We start from the raw sequence: 23,915 nt of genomic DNA, 5'->3' as shown, positions 1-23,915 counted from the left end.
GGATTCAAAGACACTGAAACAATGCTAGATTTAAAATAAACCTGTGATACTGCAAAATGATTTGATTCAATATCTATGTCCTCTCTCTTTTCCATCTGAATATTACTTTTCGATTTTTGAAATACTAACATTATTTCATCATCTTTTTATACAACAGTCTTTAATAATATTAGAGAAAAGTTTTGGTTAAAGGCATCTTGGAGAAATTTGAGATTATTGACAATGTTAAATTACAGTCTGTGTTTATTTTAATTCTTACCTGAAGCTACAGAATGGCGGTCATACAACAGAAAAGAAAAATTTCTGTAGATTAATAATTTGATAATAATAAGAGGAGGCCTATCTTCATATCAGTTGTTGTAAAGATACATCCCAGGATATTTTATTTATTGTTTTATATGTGTGTGTTTAATCTAAAAAATGGTTGGTGGTACTTAGAAGTATAATATTTTAAGATATTAGCTATGGGTGATGTTGCTCTTTAACCCCAAGTAAGCTCTCAAACAAGCAGAGCTTTGATTAAAGATGTTTCAGCCAGAAACTTTTTTTTTCAAATATAATCCGTTTATGTGTATCATGTATCTTTATTTACTTAAGATGGTAGAGTGTGGTTTCAGGAAAATTAAGCTGCTATTTCTAGGCCCAAGTGACCACGTGTTAACTCTGTCTAGGTGATGTTATATTAAGCAAATTCAAAACTGATCTGTTAGACTTAATATAATTCTCATTAGGCTTTACAAGCCACTTTTCTTGTGAATATAATGATTCATATTGTACTACATATATATCCATTTTTGTATTTCCTCACTTCTTGCTAACAAGGAATTATATTTATCTCATTTAGACCTATCAAATTAAATAATTTTGTTTTGTTTCATTTCACTTCAACATCCAGTCTTCCATGTTTGCCTGGGTTACACAGAATTTGTTAAGGCAGGTTTTTTCATAGTCAGATGCTTTTCCAGTTGCCAACACTCACTTGTTTCCAACCAAGTAATTTTTCACTGTGACTGGCTGTTTTTCATGAAAGACTGGAAAAGAAGGACACCACTTGTATAACTGCCGCATGATATCAAAACAAAGCAACACACATATATGTACACACACACACATGCATATACATATATGACAGGTTACATATTAGACTTCAAATAGATACTTTCAGTATCTGTATTCCAAATCCACTTTAAAGGCTTTGGTCAACCTAGGTCTATAGTATGAGGCACTTGTCCAAGGTACCAAATTGAGGAGGTTGAACTCAAAAGCATGTGGTTGGGAAGCAAACTTTATAATCTCATGGCCATGCCTGCACCTTTAGTCATCTCATTTTGAAGCATAAAACAACTCCAATAAAAAATATCCGAATGTGTGAGATAAGTTTTTCTATTTAGTTATCTTTTAATAAGATTATACTTTTTCAGACAGTAAGCTCCATCTTTAGTGAAGGAAATGCTTTCAATATTTACATCTAGACTTCAATTGGTTTGATCTTCCATCCAAACCAGCTGTCTTATTCTTGGATGTGTTTACAGTTCAAATCCAATATAGCACTATATACGCAGTCATGAATAAGACACTTAACTGATGACAGTTGGAAATCAAATTGATTGATGTAGAAGAATGAGGTAAACACTAATAAAAAAAAACGACAATACTTCATCCTTCAAGACAAGGCAGTGAAAATTTTATAATCTCAAAACCAATATCCACATAAGTATTTCACACTGTCTGAGAATTTATTCAAACCTTGTGTCATAATACTTATCAGTAATGTATATTCATGTATTAATTAAGTTTTCTTTCTTGGCATGCACATTTTCAAATTCTAAACTGCTACAGCATGGCCTCAGACCATGGTGCAGCAGTTTAGGCTTGTGTCTTCTTCTGTAGCCTAATGAGTGACATTGATAAATAAATGAAAACTATGCTTCAGTCCACTGTGCTTGTGTGTTTTCAGTGCTTGGTGTATAACAATGTCATGATATGTCCCTTTGCACCAAAAGGTAAAATCTTAACCATTCAACAAAGTGACTGGTAACCTTAAGTACCAGACTAAGTTATGTATGGGATCCAGTATGATCCATAAGCACTCTTGTAAATAGTGCCTCGGCATAGTTACAGCCGAGTGAAAGAATAATACTTGCTTTTTTTGTTGTTGTTGTTGTTAGAAATTAAATCAGGTAACATATTCAAAAGAGAAATATTGACATGCTTCATCATCACCGTCGTTTAATGTCCGTTTTCTGTGCTAGCACAAGATGGACGGTTCGACTGGGGTCTGGGAAGCCAGGAGGCTGCATCAAGCTCCAGTCTGATCTGGCAGTGTTTCTACAGCTGGATGCCCTTCATAATGCCAACCACTCCGTGAGTGTAGTGGGTGTTTTTTATGTGCCACTGGCACAGGTGCCAGGGGAGGCTGGCCGCAGCCACGATCGATTGGTGCTTTTTACGTGCCACTGGCACAGAAGCCAGTCAAGGCGGCGCTGGCAGTTATTATATTTTGGTTTATGTTTGAAGCAATGCAGCAAACTGTACAACATTGTCTTTTAATTAAATTGTAAGACCCTAAAATGAAATGCAGCATATATAAAGATTACTGAATGATTACATCACAAATGGGAGCCATAAGAATGATTAGACAGGTAAGAATAGTTGTGTGCTGTTACTATGGTAGAATATTTAATAAGCAGTGATATCATATGGTCATTAAGCTCAGTATTAAATCATTTTGAAATGCTTGGTAATAAGCTGTTTTGATTTTTATTGTCTGTAAACAAATTGATATAAATTTTCTTTTATTTATTGATTTACTTGTTTTGACTGAATTAAATAAATGACAGTCGCAACATAAATTGGCAGTTGGCTTATGGTTGTAGAAGTTAAAGTAGATAACAGCTTATCACCCACCACATGCATATATGTAAGATTGTTAGGAATAAATTTGAACTCTACATTGTTTTAATTACTTATTCATTTTGTTTAAGCACACGCATGTATACAGTTTGTGTTTAATATGTTATAAAAGTATAAAAGTGCTTAATTATAGCCTTTTGTTGAAAGTCTTTCTTTGTAGACAGGCATACAAATGACAACACAGTGGTTTCAATATGGACATTATGCAGTGTCTTGAGAGAAATTGTTTGATGGAAACTATGCTGAACCCTATCATATGTATGTGTGCTTATGCTTTGTATTTGTACATGTGATGTACATATATCTGTACATGTCAGCATATTAGGAAGAAAAGAATTGGAATAATAGGTTTTCGTAATGAAAAGGGTGTAAATCAGTAGAAGCTTTCATACGTTGTATATGATAGAAGTGGAGCCTCTTTGCAGTTTTTAGTTAGAATTTGGGATGTATTGGTACATCGGCATTTGTTTATTTGTCCTTATTTAACATGGATGCAAGGTCATGAATAATATGGAATTTTTCTGTAAGGAAGAGGTTGCAGCTCTTTGATAGGATGATCAATCCATTCTCAAAATCTCATGTTTTTTCTAACTCTGCCTATACGATGTATATGGGCTCTTCTTTGTCCCTGGATTTCCCTATGTGCTTTGAAAAGGCTATGATATTTTCCTAATAAGCATAATGAAATTAGCTATTTTGATGTGGACAACTTTTAATGAAACACTCTTTAAGACCTATAAGGCAGTGAGCTGGCAGAAACATTAGCACGCCAAGCAAAATGCTTAGCGATATTTCGTCTGTCTTTATGTTCTGAGTTCAAATTCCACCAAGGTCGACTTTGCCTTTCTTCCTTTTGGGGTCAATAAATTAAGTACCAGTTGCACACGGAGGTCAATCTAATTGACTGGCCTCCTCCCACCAAATTTCAGGCCTTGTGCCTAGAATAGAAAAAACTCTTTAAGCCCTATATAGCTCGTGGAAACATTTATGATATACTATATGTTTCCCTTGGTATTTACCCTTTTGGGTCAAAGCTCTATATTTTGGTTCCAACAATGCTAAATATGTTAGTATGTAAAAATCAACTGCTTTCCTCTTTTACACCCTATAAACATCTATGTTAAAAGTTAGAGATCTAGCACACATAATAATTTGTGGTTCATTTGTATGATATCAGTGTATTTTCTGGCCTTTAGATCATCTTGGTTTATGGCAACATAACAATCGATAACACCAAATAGCATAAATTAATATTTGTTTTTGCTGTCATTGAACCATGTGATGGATGTCACAGTGATATTTCACAGATAAAAATTGCAGTTCACTTTGTGTCAGTGTTTACAGTAATCTATTGATACTGAAATCACTTTTGGTAGGATCAGTGAGCTTATCTTCTTTGCATGGTGCATGTGGACACACACACACACCACATTTTCTAATATTACTCATTATACTTCTTAATAGCATAGATATTAAATTTTTTTATACCTTAGCAAAAGCTGAAATAAAATCTGAATGAGGCACTTCAGCCCCTCTCAGTCCAAAGTGAGTCACTTCATTACTGCTTCATTAGCAATAATAATAATAATCATCATTTAATGCCTGTTTTCCATGCTGGCATTGGTTGGATGGCTTGACAGGAACTTGCAAGGTCAGGGTCCACTCAGGTTTCCATAGTCTGTTTTGGTTTGGTTTCTACAGCTGCACACCCTTCATAACACCAACCACTTTACAGAGTGTACTGGCTGCTTCTCACATAGCACCAGTACCAATGCTTTTTACATGGTACCTTGGTTTTAGCACATTAGTTTGGTTGTGGTGGCCAGGTCTTCTTGAGCACAGCAATACAATACATCTCTCACCCCTTCATAAGGCTCGGCATTTTGTGATCAGCCTTCAACATTTTGTCCCATGTTTTCCTTGGTTTCCCTCTTCCAGAATTTCCCTCTACTTTGAGTGATTGGCACTTCTTTTTGCAACTGACCCCCTTCATACACATCACATGACCATACCAGTACACACTGCATTTGATTCCTCTTATACCTAACTTTTCTCTCAATAAACTAGTGCTCTGTTGCACATGTACACTGACATTGCACATTCAGCAGAGTGCAACTGTTGACATTCAGACAAAAGAAGACTCATTTATGTCTCCTAAAGTTGGCATTAATTTTCACAATTAAATCACTTGATTAATGTTTCTTTTTTATTTTTTGCTTTGTTTTTTTTTTGCTATCATTTAATAAGATCTTGCTTATAAAACTGAATTTTTAATCATCCTTTCTCGACAATTTGTCTATTCTTACTTTGTAATCATTTATCAGGTCCAGTTTAATGATGTTGATTTCTATGAAACTTGATTTAACTGTATTATATTGACTTCTCTCCCTCTATCTCCCCCCCCACCGCCTTGCTGCCACTCTCGTTCAAATGAAAACTTAATCATTGTCACTGTTTTCAATAATATTATGTTTGTAATGAAAGGTTTTCACACAATTTGTATAATATCTGTTATTTCAATGAAAATGGAAAACCTTACAATTGTTGAATTGTGCATCATAATAATAATAATAATGATAATAATAATAATATAGAAAATTAGAATTATGCAATTTATAGAAATCAATCATTGTTTCATTCTTATGTAATTAAAATTTGGTTCCTGGTAAATTTTGCTTCTATTAATTAGGAATATTTAATGATAATCATAATTTTGATCATATTCTTCAAGCATGGCCTCATCATCATTATTTTATTCATTGTTAGTTTAATCTGAATCTTCTTGTATTTGTGCAATAAAATTTCAATTTCTCATATTTGAAAATATTTCAATAACATGGGTAACTATAATTTCTTGAATAGATTCCATATGTTTTGTTACTAGTTTTGTAGATTTTCTTTAATAAATATTAGAGGAAATTTGATCATGAGACAAAACTCATCATCCTATAACATCCATTTTTCCTTGCATTGGATAGTTTGACAAGAGCTGGCTATCCAGAGAGCTACACCAGGCTCTTGCTGTCTGTTTTGGCATGGTGTCTATGGCCAGATGCTCTTCCTAATGCCAACCACTTTACAGAGTGTACTGTGTGCTTTTTATCATGACACCAACACCAGTGTTTTATACATGGTACCAGATTGGTTGCTTTTTATGTGATATTTGGTTCCATTGCGTTCACATCCTACCCACATCTTCTTCTTTACTTTTCATCATTCCAAGATCAATAGAATAAATACTGTGGTTAATGTGATTCTCTAAAGCTTAGAATTTGCTACTCCTACTTGGCCACATAATAAGAGGGATAAAAGTATGAATATCTGTTGCTTTTATAGCTATAATACTTTTGTTGTTAAGATGTTTTTAATACCTTGTTGAAGATATTGACACATAATTTAACCCTCTAGCATGAAAATTGGTCAAATTAGGTGCAGATATTCTTCCCGTTTTATGTTCAAACTGACCAGACTAACCTTTCACACCTACCAGACAATGCCTTTCTAAATGCAAAAAAAATCACAACATTGAAATCTTGAAGATATGAAATAATGCATGATTAATTCAAAACAGTATGAATCAACATTAAAATTGACAGAGTTAAAATAAATCCTAAAGGGTTAAAGTTTACTTTGGAGCACTTAAGACATTAAATCTGCAGTTGAAGATATTCTTTAACACACAATTTAAAGAAATAATTATTTAGTGTGAGTAGAAGATATAAAATATTAAAAATACACATTCTACAGTGATGCATGTAATGGAAACCAAATGATGAGAATGCAGTAATTTAGAACATTAACCTGCTAATGCTCTGGTTGCTTCGGGTACATTCAAAAAAGAAATATCTATAAAGGATGTGTTTTTCTTGAAAAAGAGTAGCTACCTTGTCACAGGCTACACTCTTGCCAATTTCTGAACATATATACATGTGTGTGTGTGTGTGTGTGTGTGTGCAAAATAGAAGAAATGGCCTTGGAATTCCAGCAAGTTACAAAAAAATCCTGCAAGCTGAAGTAGTTTGTACTAGGATATGTTTTGGAGATGGGTCATATATTGGTATTCTTAGAATAGTTGATTGAAAGTGTAATGTCAGACTTGGCAATGGCATCATTTTATATTTCCGTTGGAAGAATTCTCTGGCATGGTAGAGCATGACAAGGAAATATACCAACTATGATGATAATGTTAGGAATTTTCATATTAATCAAAAGAGTGAGACTTTGTCAGAATTGATATGGAGAATTACTGATCAGTTTTCAACAGTTATTGTCATCTAAATTGGGATACAGAAAAGGTTAGGAAAATGCACTTAGTCTACTCCTAGCAAATTGTTCTTTGGTTATCTCTGGTGTTATTCTGGTTTCATGTATTTCCAAGAAAAATACTTACATATATATTCATGTGACTGCGTTACATTGTTATTTAAATGTAGAAGTTGACAATTATGCCAACAGATCTAACAGCAAATCTTTTGAATAGGTTACTTACTTGCTCTATTAACAATCTCCAGCTTTTCTTAAATTGATATTATGCAGGATTATTCATCAAAAGCTTCCAAGTCAGCTCTAATTGAACATACATTATCAAAAGCATTCTAGTTGTCATCATCTGTCTTTCTTTTAGAATTATCACAGTGTATTCGAGAATGCATTGTCCAAGGTACCCCAGCATTTTTTAGTTGGTGGGATGTGGCACAAAGACATTTTGGTTACTCTTGTTAGTCAGCCTTGCTATCACATGTTCAAACCTTCATTGATTCACCAGCAGTATACTTAGACAGTATTGGAAATTTATTGAATAATTATTGATTAGAAATGGAAATGCATTGAAGTACTGTAAGGAAAAAAGGAGTGGATAAATATATCTTAATTTATATACTGTTTAGCAACTTACTAGTGCTGGTGCCATGGAAAAAGCACTTAATACACTCTGTAAAGTGGTTGGTGTTAGGAAATGCATCTGGCTATAGAAACTATTCAAAAGCAGACTTCAGAAAATTATACAATCATTGAACTCATCAGATGCTGTCAAGCCATCCAACCCATGCCAGCATGGAAAATGGACATTAAAAGGTTATTGTTAACTTTTGTGTTTCTTTAGCATTATCACTTACTGGTCTCTTTCAAATTGTTTTCTTTTTGCTTTTTCACTATTAACTACAGTATATATTAAGTCCTAAAGTACTTTAATAACTTTATAAGCTTTATGTTAGAGTATCATAATCATTAGTAAAGTTGGTGCTAGGACAGGCATCCAGTCATAGAGAACCATGCCATAAATGAGTTACTGAAGCAAGATATGGTCCTCTGATCCATTAAGTCTTGTTGAACCCATACCAGCATGGAATTTGGGTATATAATAAAATGATGATGATGATAATGATGATAGTATTTGAAGTATATCAAAATAAGCAGGTTTCATACTTCCATATCTTTCCTTATGTAATACCAATACCTCACCAGACAACAGTAATGTCCAAACCAGTGCAATTATCTCTCCATCATATAACAGAAAATGTTTTATACTGCCCAGCTAGTTTAATTAACCTGTCTTCTGCCTTTCTTTGATGCATATCCATCTGATCATACTCAATATATTTATTGTGCTGCAGATGCTACTAAACACCAACTGCATTTATTGCAAGTCTTTCAATACAAGATAACAGGACAATTAATACACATGCATCAGATAATATACCTTTTGTATGTATATTCCAACATTGGTTTCATCTCTCTAAACTTACTCCACTTACTTTGAATTCTAGCTAGCTGTAGTTTCTCCTCTACGGCTACGTCAGTTCATCTAATATTGATTTCTAGCACAGGCACTAGGCCTAATTTTTAATATAATATTTCACCTGAAAGGATGAAAGACATCTCTAACATTGCTCATAAATCATCAAAAAAATTGCTGTTATTCATCCTGTGGCTGTTCATAATCTTAACCTTACCAATGCAATTAGTGCAATGTTTAGTTATGTACGATATCTGTTTACCTTTCCTGCATTCCTTATATTCACAGACTTGTTAATATAGTTTTGTCTCACCATTTCCTGCATATCAGGCAATGCTCTCTTTCATAGTGGCCCCTTGCTAAGTTGTGTCTAGAATTTTGTGATATTCTGTTTTCGTTCTTGTTTTCTTTTTTTTTTTTAAATTAAAACTAGTTTTATAATTTTTTGACATTTTCTCTGTTCTTGAATATAAAGACAAAAATTAAGAAAAAATATTTTATCTTTCTTCCATGCTTTAGTATTTTTACCATTAAATCCATCACCATTTTAACATCGACTTTTCCATGCTGGCTTGGATCAAAATGCCATTAGTAAGAAATGTAAAAGCATAAATAGAGCTTTTATTATTATTATTTTTTTTGTTTCATGGGTGAATTAAGACTACATCTTATAACATGACAGAAGAGTTACTTGCGCTTTCCAAAGTGGAATGTTTCATAACTTACCTTTTCTTCTTGGCTCTAATAATTCTTATATGTCAGCAGCCATATAAAAGACAGCAAATCACATTACTTACTCTTCATTCATCATAATTTACCATCTAACTTTTTATTGGTTGTTAGACATTCTTATAAATAATAATAAAAGAGCATTCATCATTTTCATTGTTGCATGATCTTTTCAGTTGATGGATCCTAAATAAGAAAATTCAATTATCTCTCCATAGAACTTACTGTAGACAAATTCCTGTTTGATTGAGATATGATTGCTATAATATATACCAGTATACTATATAAAAGCAAGAAATGCAATTTGTAAGGAAATTCTTGCATTTATTTTCCTGTAGCAGTATAATTGAATTAAAGTAGGTGCTGGCTGGCTAGCTGTCTGTCTGGCAGGCTGGCTGGTAGATTTGTTGGTTTATGAGCTTATGATATTAATGCTTAGCAGATGGCTAGGAATTCTGGGTATTCTGCTAAAAATTTTCCAACAGATCCTTGACCATAACCTTTAATAAGGACTTGCAAATAATTTTTTTTAAAAACTGAAGCCTGCAGTTGTTTACTTGTCATCATCATTGTTTTACATTTATTTTTCTGTGTTAGTTCCTATAGGTTGGACCTGTTGTCCAAGCATCTAATTAGCTTTATGCAATTATGAATCATCTGGCACACACACACACACACAATCACATGGAGAATGGTCCAGCTTTGTTATTGCATATGTCATTTTTGACTGATGTGTTTTCTACTTTATTTTTATAGTTAGTGTCCTTTCTAACACCTGCCATTTTACAGCATAGAGTGAGTGCCTTTATTGTGCCACTGGCACTGAAACTTGATAGAATCTCAAAATGTATCTCATACATTTATCACTAAAACTTATTGTAAATATAATTTAAAATTCATCCTGAGCAGCTGCAAAAATAATCAGGTAGAAAGTCAACAATTTTGTCTTCTAATATTGCTTTCAAATTTTGGCACAAGGCCAGCAAATTTGGGAGAGAGGTAAGTTGATTACAACAACCCTAGTGTTCAACTAGTATTTATTTTATAGACCCCGGGAGGATGAAAGGCAAAGTCAACCTCAAGGAATTTGAACTCAGAGCATAAAGACAGATGAAATGCTGCTAAGCATTTTGCCCAGCAGATGAATCTGCCAGTTCACTGCCTTAAACTTGTTTAATGTTGATACTTAATTGGAATTAGAGTGAAAAAATTAGCAGCAAAGAATAGTGGAGGAGGTCAGGAATGTAACAAGTAGCAGTAACAAGCAGAACCAAGTGTTAGTTGAAGGACAATGGCCAAAGTGGATATAAACAACAGTATTTAGTGAACCAACCCTTTTGCTGCCAACTTGCCAGACACCACCTTTGGTTCTTTGATGCAAACTTCCTGCTTTACAGTGATCTAGATAAAAAAACTTATCAAAATTTCATGTTAGTTTATGTTCTAAACAACATCCTGATAATGACAAAGTTAGTTGAAACACAAAATGAACTGACACAAAAGCAGTGTAATTCATTAGAAATATATTAATGCAAGAGTTACAGAACTACTTGTTCTAAAGAGTCCATTTGAAAGCTAACTGAAATCATTGACTGTTTCTTTTGGTGTCACATCGTGATAAACCAATAAGACTATTTAGCAGAAATCTTCTTTGTATACTTTAGTGTAACAAGGGACTTTGAACTTTGTAAAATAGCTATATCATAAGGTGAAAACAATATTTGGGTTGTAGGAAAAGTTGACTTAATGCTTGCTTTGAAAGTTTTCTGTGTCAATCTGATCAAGTAGGCCAATGCTCAATGTTAGTCCAGCCATGACCATATTATTCTTTTAGTTGTATTTTAAATATTATGTAGTGTATTGTTTCCTTGCTAAATGATAATAGGTGTAATTAGAGATGTAACTTCTATTTCTAGCAGGTCAAAGTACTGCATAGAGGCATTGTTATTGTTTTTGTTGTTTAGCTCCATTTCAGTCCTGTTTGAGCAGAGACTTCCATAGTTGGCTCACGGTTATTATAGACACTAGTTAGAACCTATTTCCTCAAAGCAGTTCAGTAAACCTGGTGTTATAAGAAAATTTAGATTGATTTTAAATCATTAGGTAAAGCAACACTAGAACTTATCAAAATTAGGGGTTCTTCCAAATCAGTTGTTCAGGGTTAAAGTGAGAGCGGTCTTGCTTTGTTACTTGTCATGCAATGGAAAACAGTTTTCAGTTCCTTGAGGAGAATAGTGTATTGCTATAGATAATATGAATTTTGCAGCATTGTTATATCATTTTGCATTGCATTAAAAGTAATTGTAACTCTCCATTCTCTGTAACCAAAAGTAATAATCTCCCTGACATTCTATTGTAATAGCACAAGCATAATGCTTATACTTAAAATACTGAATATTATAATCTAAAGGGAATACAAATGTCACTAACAATATGTGGCTGCTTAATTGTTTCAAGTTGATAACCCATACATATTGAATTTTATTTTATTATTTAATCTAATGATATTTCCTTCTAGCTTTTGCTTGTGATTCATTTCATTGTTTTACGTTGTTGCTTTCCTCCAACAATGTTTTAAAATATTATATTTGTACTGTAGCTTTTGTATTTACAATCCTTTTAATTTTCCTTTAAAATCTTCATTTAACGTCGTCGATAATTCTACTGACATTATAATAAGATGTCTTCAAAATGATTTATCAGAAATATTCATTGCAATGCAAGCTAAAATAATTTAATTACATTAAAACAAGGAATAGTTCAGAATAAAGATACCCACTGCAATTGCAAATAATAGCTACAAGAATTATTATCTGAGCTTAGAATATCAAAATCCTTTTCAGTGTAAATAACACAAACTTCTTTTCAATATTTAATGTTTTATAGTTGCACAAGATACTTTTACATAACTAAAATAATTACTGTCACATAACATTTCTGTCTTAAATTAATGATTTTGCTTCTATTTGTTTCTATAATTGTCAGCTTCATAAAAACACATTCAAATTTTTTTCTTTTGTTTTTATATTTTCATTTTCTGGTAACATAAGTCTTGTGTGTGTGTGTGTGTGTGTGTGTGTGTGTGTTTTGGATTTTCTTGCTTTTATTTATTTTTTTTTGTTCATTTTAAATTGAGACTTAATGCATCTCACTTCCTGTATATGCCAATTTTTATATTGGTTTGTGACTGCAAGAAACTGTCCTACTTTGCAACAATTCCTGATCATCACTGAGTTTTCTTTTGCTAAGTGCCAACTATTGATTTATGCTGTCATAGAATTAAACTCTAAACAGTGTCTCTGCAAAAGCTGTAAATTTGTTTTCCCAAAAGAAAAAAAAAAAAGACTAGGGAAAAAATATTTCTTTCCAAGTGGGAACTATTTCAAAGTGCTTTGCCTGCAATTTTCTTTTCAGAACAGTTCTCCATTCCATCACCTTTATACACAGTACCTTTGCAGTTTTAGTATCTGAAATAGTTATGTGTTTCTTACTCTAAATTCTGTAGCATTGTTTGCAAAACACTTCAAAGTTACCAGACCACTTTTCCCAATGTTTGAATTTAGGATCTTAAAAAGAAATACAAAATATTTTTATTTTGGAAATTTCTTTATATTGATACTGTGACTAGATTAAACATCCTTTACTTAACAATTTATCAACACATAAACGTTTTAGACTGCATACATACAGCAAATGTTTTTTTAAAGGCCAAAGAAACAGTGCATCTGTAGGTCAAGAGGCTACGTGTGAAAAGTTGCTGAGTGTGTCTTGGGCAACTCAGCCGGATCATTACTATTATCATTTCATTTAGTGTTTATATGTTCTAATTGGTATCAAGGTCAACTTTGCTTTTCATCCTTTCAGGATACCAGTTGAGCATTGGGGTGATGTAATTAACCAGTTCCCTCCCACAGAAAAAAAAAGAAAAATTCAGGCCTTGCACTTATAGTAGAGAAAATTAATATTTAACGTCCAGCCCATACCAGCACTGAAAATCTGAAAATAGTTGCTAGATGAAGAGGTTTCATGATCCAGCTTGTGGGCCAAGATTCACTGAACAATCTCTCACACACAATCTCTGATCCACACATACACATTGTCTCTTCCTTCTCTTCCTCTCTCTCTGTGCCTACTGCAAGTACAAAAGCCTTTGCTTCTTTGGAGTTGCTAGCTGTGTAACCTCCTCCATCCAATCCTAAGCCTATCTGGTCACTTCCACCATCTCCTGTCATCTAGGCCTCTCATTCACCACTGTTGATTTCTCAGATTTCTCAGTGTCACACTTTTAGAATTACCATCTCGCTATTTTTTCTCTTTTCCTTTTTTTTTAAAATTATTTTAATGAGATAATAGTTCACAGAAGTTCAAACTAAACAAGATCAATTTCGTAAATTTTACTAGTCTTGCAGTACCTGCAAAGTTCATGAGTACAACCTGTTTTCCTGACTATGCTTTTTTTTTTTTTTTCTGAGAATAAAAAAAGAAAGAAAGAGAAAAGAACAAATATTCAATACCAGAATATTTTGAAACCATATTGTTTTGATCATCAAAGATATCAATGACAAAATCTTATCATTTGGATTTAGTTTTCTTTTTTCTTTTTAATTGGTACCAAAACGAAAAGTGAAAATAATTAATTTAAAAATTTGTTGACATTAGAATTGCAGATTATTTGATATCATTCTGATACTAAAAGGTAAAATTCTAATGCAATATCTTAAATTTAAAAAATTTGTTTTTTAAATTCATGGAGTGAATAATAAAAATATAATGAGATCTTTAAACTTTAGGAAATTATATTAAACTATTACAAAAAAAAAAACCTTCATAAATAATTTTTGCTTTTAATTAAATGTAACAGATCAGAAGAAATAAGTTATAATTAACCATTGAATGGTAGTATGTTGTAGGAACTTCTCTGTTGGTTATCTAATTTACTGGTAAACTCTAACATAAAACTCAATGATTCACTGATATAGTCTGTTCTATACTATAATATGAACCACTCAGTAGATTAGTTGACTTTAAACTGGGCTCTGATTATTGGTTTCAAATTTTGGCTCAAGGCCAGCAATTTCGGGGGAGTCTTTTAAAATTCAATGAATCGGCCTAACATTATTGAAAAGTCATTGCCATCTATGAATGTCTAGAGAACTTCCTCTCAGAAGAACACTTGATCCAAATTATTCTAAACATACATATTCCCTATTTTAACATGTATTGACAACATTATTATTCAGTATATCCTTCCTTGTTTAAAACAATTTTGATTTGAAATTTGGTTGCTATTTCTAGCAGGTGAAGCAATTGCATAGAGATTCCCTCATTGACTGGTCTTTAACACTCCTTTCTACTATAGACACAGGGCCTGAAATTTGGTGGGTTGGGGTTTAGTCAATTATATTGACCCTAGTACTCAACTGCTATTTATTTTATTGACCCCAAAATGATGAATGACAAAATCACCCTTGGCTACATTTGAACTCAGAGTCTAAAGGTGTAAGAAATGCTGCTAAGCGTTTTGTCTGGTGTGCTAACAGTTTGGCCAGCTCATTTGTCTTTAATAATAAACACAGATAGCTACAGACAGCAGCATGAACGAATGGGATATAATAAGGGAGAGCTCTAGATATCAGCATGAACATCTGGGATTTTAATAAGGGAGTTAATAGACAAGATAACATATATCTCTTTGGTTCATCACTTTCAAGCATTCATACCATGCAAAATTCCTTTCTATGAAGGTCAAGACCAATAATTAGTTGTCAGTCAATGTTAGCATTATTGTTGTGCTGTTTCAGTTAACTTTCGTTTTATCTAACTATAGTGCAAGTGTCGGACAATCAAGCATTGATGTTTTGTCTGCGATTGTTCAAACATTCCTCCTGTGGTATCCATCATTCCCCTTGTCTTTCTCACTGGTCTTCAGCAGGAACAAGAACTAGAATAATTTGAATAATTAGGGTTGAACTAATAGGGTTTCATTACATATATAAAAAATAGTGAATGATAGATAGGGACCATGACTAGAGAATAGTTTTGTTGATACATTTAACTTAATTTTGAAATGAAGGAAGAAGACATTAAACAGATGATGATGATGATGATGATGATGATGATAGCTATATTCTAATATTCACATTATTTTCCCAATGAATAATAATCAAGTGTTGATTGGAAATAGACATCTGCTATTTTCATCTTTTAATAGCTTTCATTCATTTTTGCTGTCACATATTTATATATTTTATATTTTTTAATAAGCAAATTGCATTCCTCCTTCAAACATCATTACTGTTCCACCATACTATTTAACAGCTGATGTAAACTATTCCTCTTTTTCCCTATCTCTCTTTCTCTGTCCCTCTTCTCTCTCTCTCTTTCTCTCCTCCTCCTCTTTCTAATAAATTTTGTTGATTGATTATCATTAAAGAAGTGTGTCTTTAACTTTTATTTTTTACTCTTGATATCGATCTGATAAAAGGCCCAACAGTTTTATGGAGACTTAAGAGAAGTTCCTGCCGAGTAACTTTGAATTGATTTAATCTTAACTACCATTTATCAGTTTTGTATGTAGAGCATCAGTGCAAGAGTTTTCATATCCAACATGTTTATTTGCTTCTGATAAATTTCCAACCATTTTTTAAATGCTTTTGATGCGTTGTCATATCTTTGGTGGAGTCGGGAATGGCAGATCAGAAACTGAATAAAAATTTTGACCGGATTTCAGTGATGAAATAACAACCAGTAAAAATGATTTTGTTGTCGTCGTTAGCCTCCTAGTCAACCATTTTTTTGTTTTTTTGATGAGCAGGGAGTTGTAGAGTACTACGTTATCTAATGTCACTTTCCATTTTCAAAATTAATAATAAATGAATGAAGACATAATTTGAGAGTGAATTGATTGCTATTTCTAATAAGTCATGTTTACATGTAAGGCTCACTTATTAGCTCATAAGATGTTTTAGTTGATGTGCACTCCCAACCAAATATTAAAAACAAATTATGACAAAAGTAAAACTGCCTCTTCTATTTTCTTTTTTATCTTTCATTTGTTTCAGTCATTAGATTACAACTATGCTGTTGAACCACCTTCAAGGGTTTTTAGCCAAATTAATTGACCCCAATACTTGATTTTTCTGTTTTCAAAGTCTAGCACTTATTCTATCTGCCTCATGTGTTGGCTTGTTAAATTATGGGGACATAAGCAAACCAACACTGGTTGTCAAGCAGTTTTGGGTGAACTAACGCACAAGCACATACAACAGGATTCTTTTAATTTCTTTCTACCAAATCCACTCACATAGCTTTGGTTGGTCTAGGTCTATGGTAGAAGAGACTTGCCCAAAGTAGCATGCAGTGGGATTGAACCTGGAACCATGTTGTTGTGAGAAAAACTTCTTACCACACAGAATCTTGACGGAATTTATGAGGATCAGAGGAATCTTTGGACTGAAAAGATGTAGAATGATTTCAAATTTTGGCTCAAGGCCAGCAATTCCAGGGGAGGGGTTAAGTTGATTACATTGACCCTAATGCATAATTGGTGCTCATTTTATCGACCTCAAAAGGATGAAAGGCAGTCAGCCTCAGCAGAATTTGAACTTGGCATGTAAAGACAGATGAAATGCTGCTAATGATTTTGTCAGTTCCTTACTTTGTAGAATACTGAAACTAATCTTTTATCTTTCTTTGTTTCACTCATTAGGCTACGGCTATAAAGAGCTTTTAGTTGAACAAATCGACCCCATACTTTCTTTTTTAAGTCTGGTACTTGTTTTATCAATCTCTTTTGCTGAACCGCTAGATTACAGGGATGTAAACAAACCAACACCAGTTTTCAAGTGGTAGCGGGACGCACACATATATAGATATACAACATGCTTCTTTCAGTTTCTATCTACCAAATTCACTCACAAGTTTTTGGTTGGCCTAGGGCTATAGTAGAAGAGACATGCCCAACATGCCATGTAGTGGATCTGAATCTGGAACTGTGTGGTTGTGAAGTAAACTTCTTACCACTCAAACATGCCCGTACCTACATACACTTTATATATGTAGTACATTTATTCAGTACATTGACTGAGAAAGTGTGAATGTTTTGAATGAAATGATATCTAAAATTTTCAATGCAAGATTATATTAATCATTAGAAGACCCATTCTGAAACCAAAAATAAAATCCCAACTACTGATGGGATTGAAACTGCTTATCTATTGTTCACTGAGCAGTCATGTTACCTATTTCAAACATGATGTCTTTCAATCCTTCCATAATCACATACTTAACTCAAGTCTACCTTTATAGTTTTATTATTTATTTTGATGCTAATTGAGGTCTTCATAAAATTTCACTGATAAAAATAAAATAGCAACAGCAGCCTCATCGGGGAAGCACCATTTAATAATGCATAAACCTTGAAAGTGTATCAGTGACCAGGTCACAGTCACGCTATGAAAATTTCCAACACCTCATCAACTAAATTTAAATTTTAAAGCCACATGAAATGAATTTAATTTAAACGGTATTTAACAGCTTTCTTTCATATTAAATGGCTCTTCTATGATATAGTTGCTTTACATCCAACGCACTGTCTCGGATCAAGTCACTTGCTAGACAAGTATAACACCAAAACTAAATAAATCAATAAAAAGCAGAAAAACGGCATAAAAGTACATAGCTTTGAGATGGAAGGATTGGCAGGTCCTGTAGTGCAATCCATCACATAATTTCTCAACAAGCAAAAGACATGTTGTTCAGATCCCATCGTTTCAGACAGCTTCCTCTTTCATGTCTCAAATTGTTTCTAGTAATGGTTGATACTGTTTATGAAGACTGATAGCTGCTGCTGCTGCTTCTTCTTCATCTTCTTCTTGTGGTGGTGGTGGTGCTGAGCTAGCAGAATTATTAACACACCAAGGCAGAATGCTTAGCAGTATTTTAACCATCCTTACAATCTGAGTTCAAATTCCACTGAGGTTGACTTTGCATTTCATCCTTTTGGGCTCAACAAAATAAGTACCCAGTTAAGCACTGTGGTTAATGTAATCATCTTGCCCTCCCCACCCCCGAACCTGCTGGCCTTGTGCCAAAATTTGAAACCATTATTATTATTAGAAAGAATTATTTCTGTTATTATATCAAGTCTATCAGGTTCTGATGTTTATAAGTAACGTTATCGGTGCATTGGTTTAGTCCAAAGTCACCAGTTATGGCAATTAAATTTGTTCTGTGATCATCCTGTTTTTCTTTCTTCTAGGGGGTCAAAATTAGAACTATAAAGGATGTGTCCTTTACAAAAAAAAAATGTTTAAATACAGATGAATTTGTGGAAACGTTGAGCTTATTTCTAACATGTTGAACAAATAAGTAGGAGCTTCATCGTTGCTTTATATCAGATCGGTGGCATCCTGTCAGCCTCAGATTTTAGATTTTCTTCAATTTTAAGAATTCATTGGAAATTTAATGTATATATATAAGATTTTCCAATGATGTTGTTTATCCCAAGCTTAGCTCCGCATCATGCAGACCTATGATCAATGACATTCCAGCCACGACCATGTTACCTTAGGCAGTAAGTCAACAGAATCCTTATTGTGTCTGTCGAAATACCTGTGGTATTTAGTTACACCCTTTTCCATTTATGAATTCAGGTCCCGATAATATCAACTTTACCTTTCATCCTTTTGCAGTAGACAATATAATGCCCCAGCTCACTAATCCGTATATATTTGCTGTTCTCATAAAGCATCCTACGTGTGAATGGAATTCTAATAGGAGACTGGAGACCTTCTCATCCTATTGCATGTTGACCACATTGAACAATGTGTTCTGAGGTAGTAAAGCGTGACTTGGGGAGCATTTAGCTGCTATTTCTAGCTGATAAAGTGGCTCATACAATTATGTGTCACATGCACTAAGCATTTTATGAGACAGAATTGAACAATTTAAAATTCTGTTTAATTCAGTTTAGTTATTATTGCACACAAATACACCAAAAAGTATGAATATAAACACAGAAATTAAGACTTGTGAATATGAAGTTCACTTCAACTTCATTCATTTATATGTAAAAGTATAATTAAATAACAATACTTAGGAAATCATGTTGGTGGATCTTAATATTCATTTAACCTGATTAAAATCCTGTTTTATTTGCAAATTTTTTTTCTGTCAGTGTTTAACACTTTTGAGACCAACATATTTGATTTTGATACAAAGCTGCCTGATTTTGATGTTGATATTAAAGCTTTCGATAATAATTTTAGGTAAGTTACATTCCAAATGCCAGCTTTTTAATGATAGCGGCAAGGTGCTCTGTTGGTTTATGTTGGCCATTTAAATGTACGTATGTATGTGCAAGCCTGGGCATGACCTTTTCTGATAGACTGGCAGTCTGTTGTTGCAGACTTCACTGCCAGAACACAAAGAAACAGAACCAATATCCACAAAACCATATCACTTGATCCTCTAATAGTTCTGCCAATCCAGTGCCCTTGATTTTTTATCAATCCTGAAATAGTGAAAGGTAAAGTTTGCCTCGGTGGAGTTTGAACTTATCATGCAGAGAGTTGGAACAAATACCATAAGGCATTTTACCCTGTTCTCTAAAAATTCTACCAATTCTGTTAAAGAAAAATTCAATTAACATCTAAATTTTTGATTATTTCCAAAATAAACTTGAGCATATTTGCAGTATAGTTCATTAGGATTGCAGTCATAAAAGGGATCAATAGACAGTTTTGATTGTGACCCCCCCCTCTTCTCTGTGATATTTAAAGCACTTTTAGTAAATCCTCCTCTGCCACCTTTACAATACTGCAGCTCTATATGATGTCTGTCTGGTACTAGAGACTGTCTTTCTAATATCATTTTAAATAATTCTATGCTTAAGAATTTCAAGAAGAAAAGAAGAAAAAAAAGTCTTTCTGCCGTGTAACTGCTGCTGATTACCATAGTCTTTATGTACCTAACAGGTGACTGAGTGCCAATTTACTAGCATATCTAATAGTGCAAATGTCAATTAATAAATATAACTATTTTTTTTGTTTTGCTTTCTTTTTGTTTTTTTTTGTTTTTTATGTCTTACTCCGAGGAAGAAGGGCAGGGCTTGTGACACTTTTTCAGGTTCTCTGAGACTGGTCAGAGGAAATGACAAAGTTCTCCCCAAACTGGAGATCGGATTTAGGTGTTTGCTACTAAGTATGTTCCAAGGGTCACAGAATTGCATTAAACTAAATAATAGATTACATCTAATCAAATTTTACACACATTCTAATTACTCTACCACTTCACTTCTTTATTAAGTATATTAACACAATCACAAGTATTGTGTTTCATAAGGATTCCATTCCGAGCTAATCTCTCTTGGATTTTATGTATCAAAAGCTTCTCCTCCTATCAACTATTTGATCATCTCTCTCAATAAATACATTTTTATTTCCACTACACAGACCTTTCAAACAACAAGTGTTTGTTACGTACATTTTATATCAAAAGAAATTTATTTTCCAACATTTTATGATGATTCATCTCATCTTTGGAACTTGGTTTGCTGTTTAACTTCACAGGTGACTTTCTCTATTGAAGCTATCATTTGTACTAATTACTATATTTTGATATTAACTTGATTACTTCTCTTCTCGTTAACTAATAATGTATATTACATTTTTTTGTTTTTCATTCATCAATGAGTAATTATTCTTTTGATAATTTGTCTTTTACAGGAAAGCAATTTCAAAGAGCAACTTCAGTCATACCAATTATTTACATCCTAACCATGCTGATCATGGTTACCGAAAACGGGATCTGCGCTCAACTATCGATTGGTCGGTAAGTGGTATAAACTTTTTTTTTCTTTTTACAAAGAAACTTTATCTAATGTTAGTTTTGACATTAGACTTGAGTTATTCAGTACCAATATAAAATCGTGGCACTCCGTCAGTTACGACGACGAGGGTCCAATTGATCCAACCAATGGAACAGCTTGCTCATGAAATTAGCGTGCCAGTAGCTGAGTACTCTACAGACACGGGTACCATTGACATAGTTCTTGGAAAGAATCAGCATGACACAGAGTGTGACAAGGCTGGCCCTTTGAAATACAGGTACAACAGAAACAGGAAGAAAGAGTGAGAGAAAGTTGTGATGAAAGAGTACAGCAGGGTTCGCCACTGACCCCTGCTGGAGCCTCGTAGAGCTTTAGGTGTTTTCGTTCAATAAACACTCACAACACCCACCCTGGGAATCCAAACCGTGATCCTACAACCGTGAGTCCGCTGCCTTAACCACTGGGCCATTGCACCTCCATTCTAATATAAAATAGATCTTATTGATCTTAACCCATTTGTGCCGAAATTTTTCTAGTGAATAAAATTGCGCGTCCAGTTTGTACTTACCACGTTGCACAATTGTGGTTGTTACATGTTATGGATGAAGCGTTTGTTCAACCAGACTGCATACGCATTAAGAACATGTTTCATTCTTTAATACAGATCATACACAAACCACAACTTCTATCAAGTATTTTGTTTCATACCCTTATAAATTGTCAGTTTAAACAGACGATCGGCATGAATGGGTTAATATTACCTCAGCATAAGGCAATCAGCTAACAGAATCGTTAGCAGGCCAGGCAAAATGCGTAGCAGCATTTCATTCGATTTGCATTGTGTTCAAATTCCACTGTGGTTGACTTTGCCTTTCATCCTCCCGAGGTCGATAAAATAAGTACCAGTTGAGTATTGGGGTTGATGTAATCAACTTATCCCCTCCCCCAAAATTTCTGGCCTTGTGCCAAAATTTAAAACCATTATTACCTCAACATCAATAAGAAATCCAATTCGTATCAAAAACATACATCTTCTGTGAGCCAATGAGAGACTCAAAATTACACACTATGGTCTATAAAAAGAGGATGCATTGGCATCATGGCTGTATATATTCCTGAAAAAGAAGTGGTGGTGGTGTGTGTGTGTGTATTGGTATCTTCCTTCTCAGCATCAGATGATAGTTGTTAACAAGTATCCCTGTCATACAAGTGGTGTGCATTTCCATTTCCAATCTTCTACTAAAACATGTCCTATCATGGGGAAGTATTACTCTGTTTGGAAACAGGTGAGGATTTGTGACAGAGAGAACATCTGGCCATAGAAATCTTGCCTCATCGAATTCCATATGACCCATGAAAAGGTGGAAAAATTCGACATTAAAATGATGAAGAAGCTACTGCCAACAGAGGAAGAGGAGGAAGTTGTGCCAGTCTGCTTCAGTATGGTATTTTTCTACTTGTTACAGTACCTTGGACACTAAGGTCATGAATTTGAAAACCGGTGGCAAATTGTGTCCTTGAGCAAGACACTCCATTTCACATTGCTCCAGTCCACTCGGCTGGCAAAAATGTGTAGTGCCTGTATTTCAAAGGGCCAGCCTTGTCACATTCTGTATCACACTGAATCTCCCTGTGAACTACATTAAAGTTATGCATGTCTGAGGAATGCTCAGCCATTTACACATTAATTTCACAAACTGGTTTCTCTGTTGATCAGATCAACTGGAACCCTCAGCATCCTAATTGATGGAGTGACAGTACCTTGGTGGTTATATAGTGACTTCCTTCATGAGATCCAACATACTAGGTTCAGACTTCACCATTTGCCAATTTCTCCCTCTGCTTTCCTGTTTTACTGGCTTATACCACTTGGATTCTTTACTCATCTGTCATTAAATGGTTAATGTTTTTGTAGATGCTTAGTCTCAAGTCACATCTACGTGAGTACATCTATGATATGATTAAAAGCCTCCCATTTGTGAATGAACAACTTTTTCTCTCCTACATCCTGACTTAATTTATTTGTAGGGCTATGTTATCTAAACTCTCCTTCACTTGCTTAAGAAATTAGGCTATGATTTGTAGAAGATGTAGCTGCTATTTCTTGCTTGTTAAATATCTATGCAGAGGCTTTCTCATTGGTTCCTCAAATATGAATGTGACTGAATATGTATACGTTTATAGAAGAAACAATGCTACCATGTATGATGATGATGATGTTTGTTTACAATAAATATATATTGCAAAAACTTAGGAAATTTTATGTTCAATGCCTTTAGTGTTATATTCTATGATACCTATCATTAATTACATTTAAATTCTTTCTTATCTTCTCATATATCAACTTACTTTGAAAAACACATATTAAAAACAGATATTATTTTTCATATTATCATACATTCCATACAATTTTTATTCATTTCAGCATATTCTTTTATTCAGAAAAAAATAAATATTTTGAAACTATCAAATTTAATACTTTTTTTGATGCAGTTTTATGAAAGTAATTGCATTGTGCTAGAGTCCTCGTAGGCATTTAAAACAAAAACGTGCACATATAATTTGGTTGTGTTTGTAATAGCATTATATGTATAAATGTGTGTGTGTGTTTATATATTAACTGTATATCTTGATTGTTGATCGAGTAGATCATGACTCATAAAGTACTCAATGTGTTATAGGTACAGAGTCAATATTTCTTTTACTAGC

The 23,915-nt window shown here is 33.6% G+C and overlaps 1 protein-coding gene across 1 annotated transcript in view; it reads left to right on the top strand.

Moving 5' to 3' along the window:
- LOC115219701 (diacylglycerol kinase zeta-like) overlaps nt 1-23,915 on the top strand; it is a 545,273-nt gene that overhangs the window by 96,649 nt on the left and 424,709 nt on the right. Inside the window, exon 2 of the mRNA XM_029789877.2 lies at nt 21,103-21,208. Within this exon, the coding sequence (XP_029645737.1) occupies nt 21,103-21,208 (106 nt within the window). The remainder of the gene's footprint in view (nt 1-21,102; nt 21,209-23,915) is intronic.

This window comes from Octopus sinensis, linkage group LG15 (assembly GCF_006345805.1).
Source record: "Octopus sinensis linkage group LG15, ASM634580v1, whole genome shotgun sequence".
Lineage (NCBI taxonomy): Eukaryota > Metazoa > Mollusca > Cephalopoda > Octopoda > Octopodidae > Octopus > Octopus sinensis.
The sequence above is the reverse complement of the archived record's forward strand: the minus strand, read 5'-3'. Positions and strand labels throughout refer to the sequence as shown.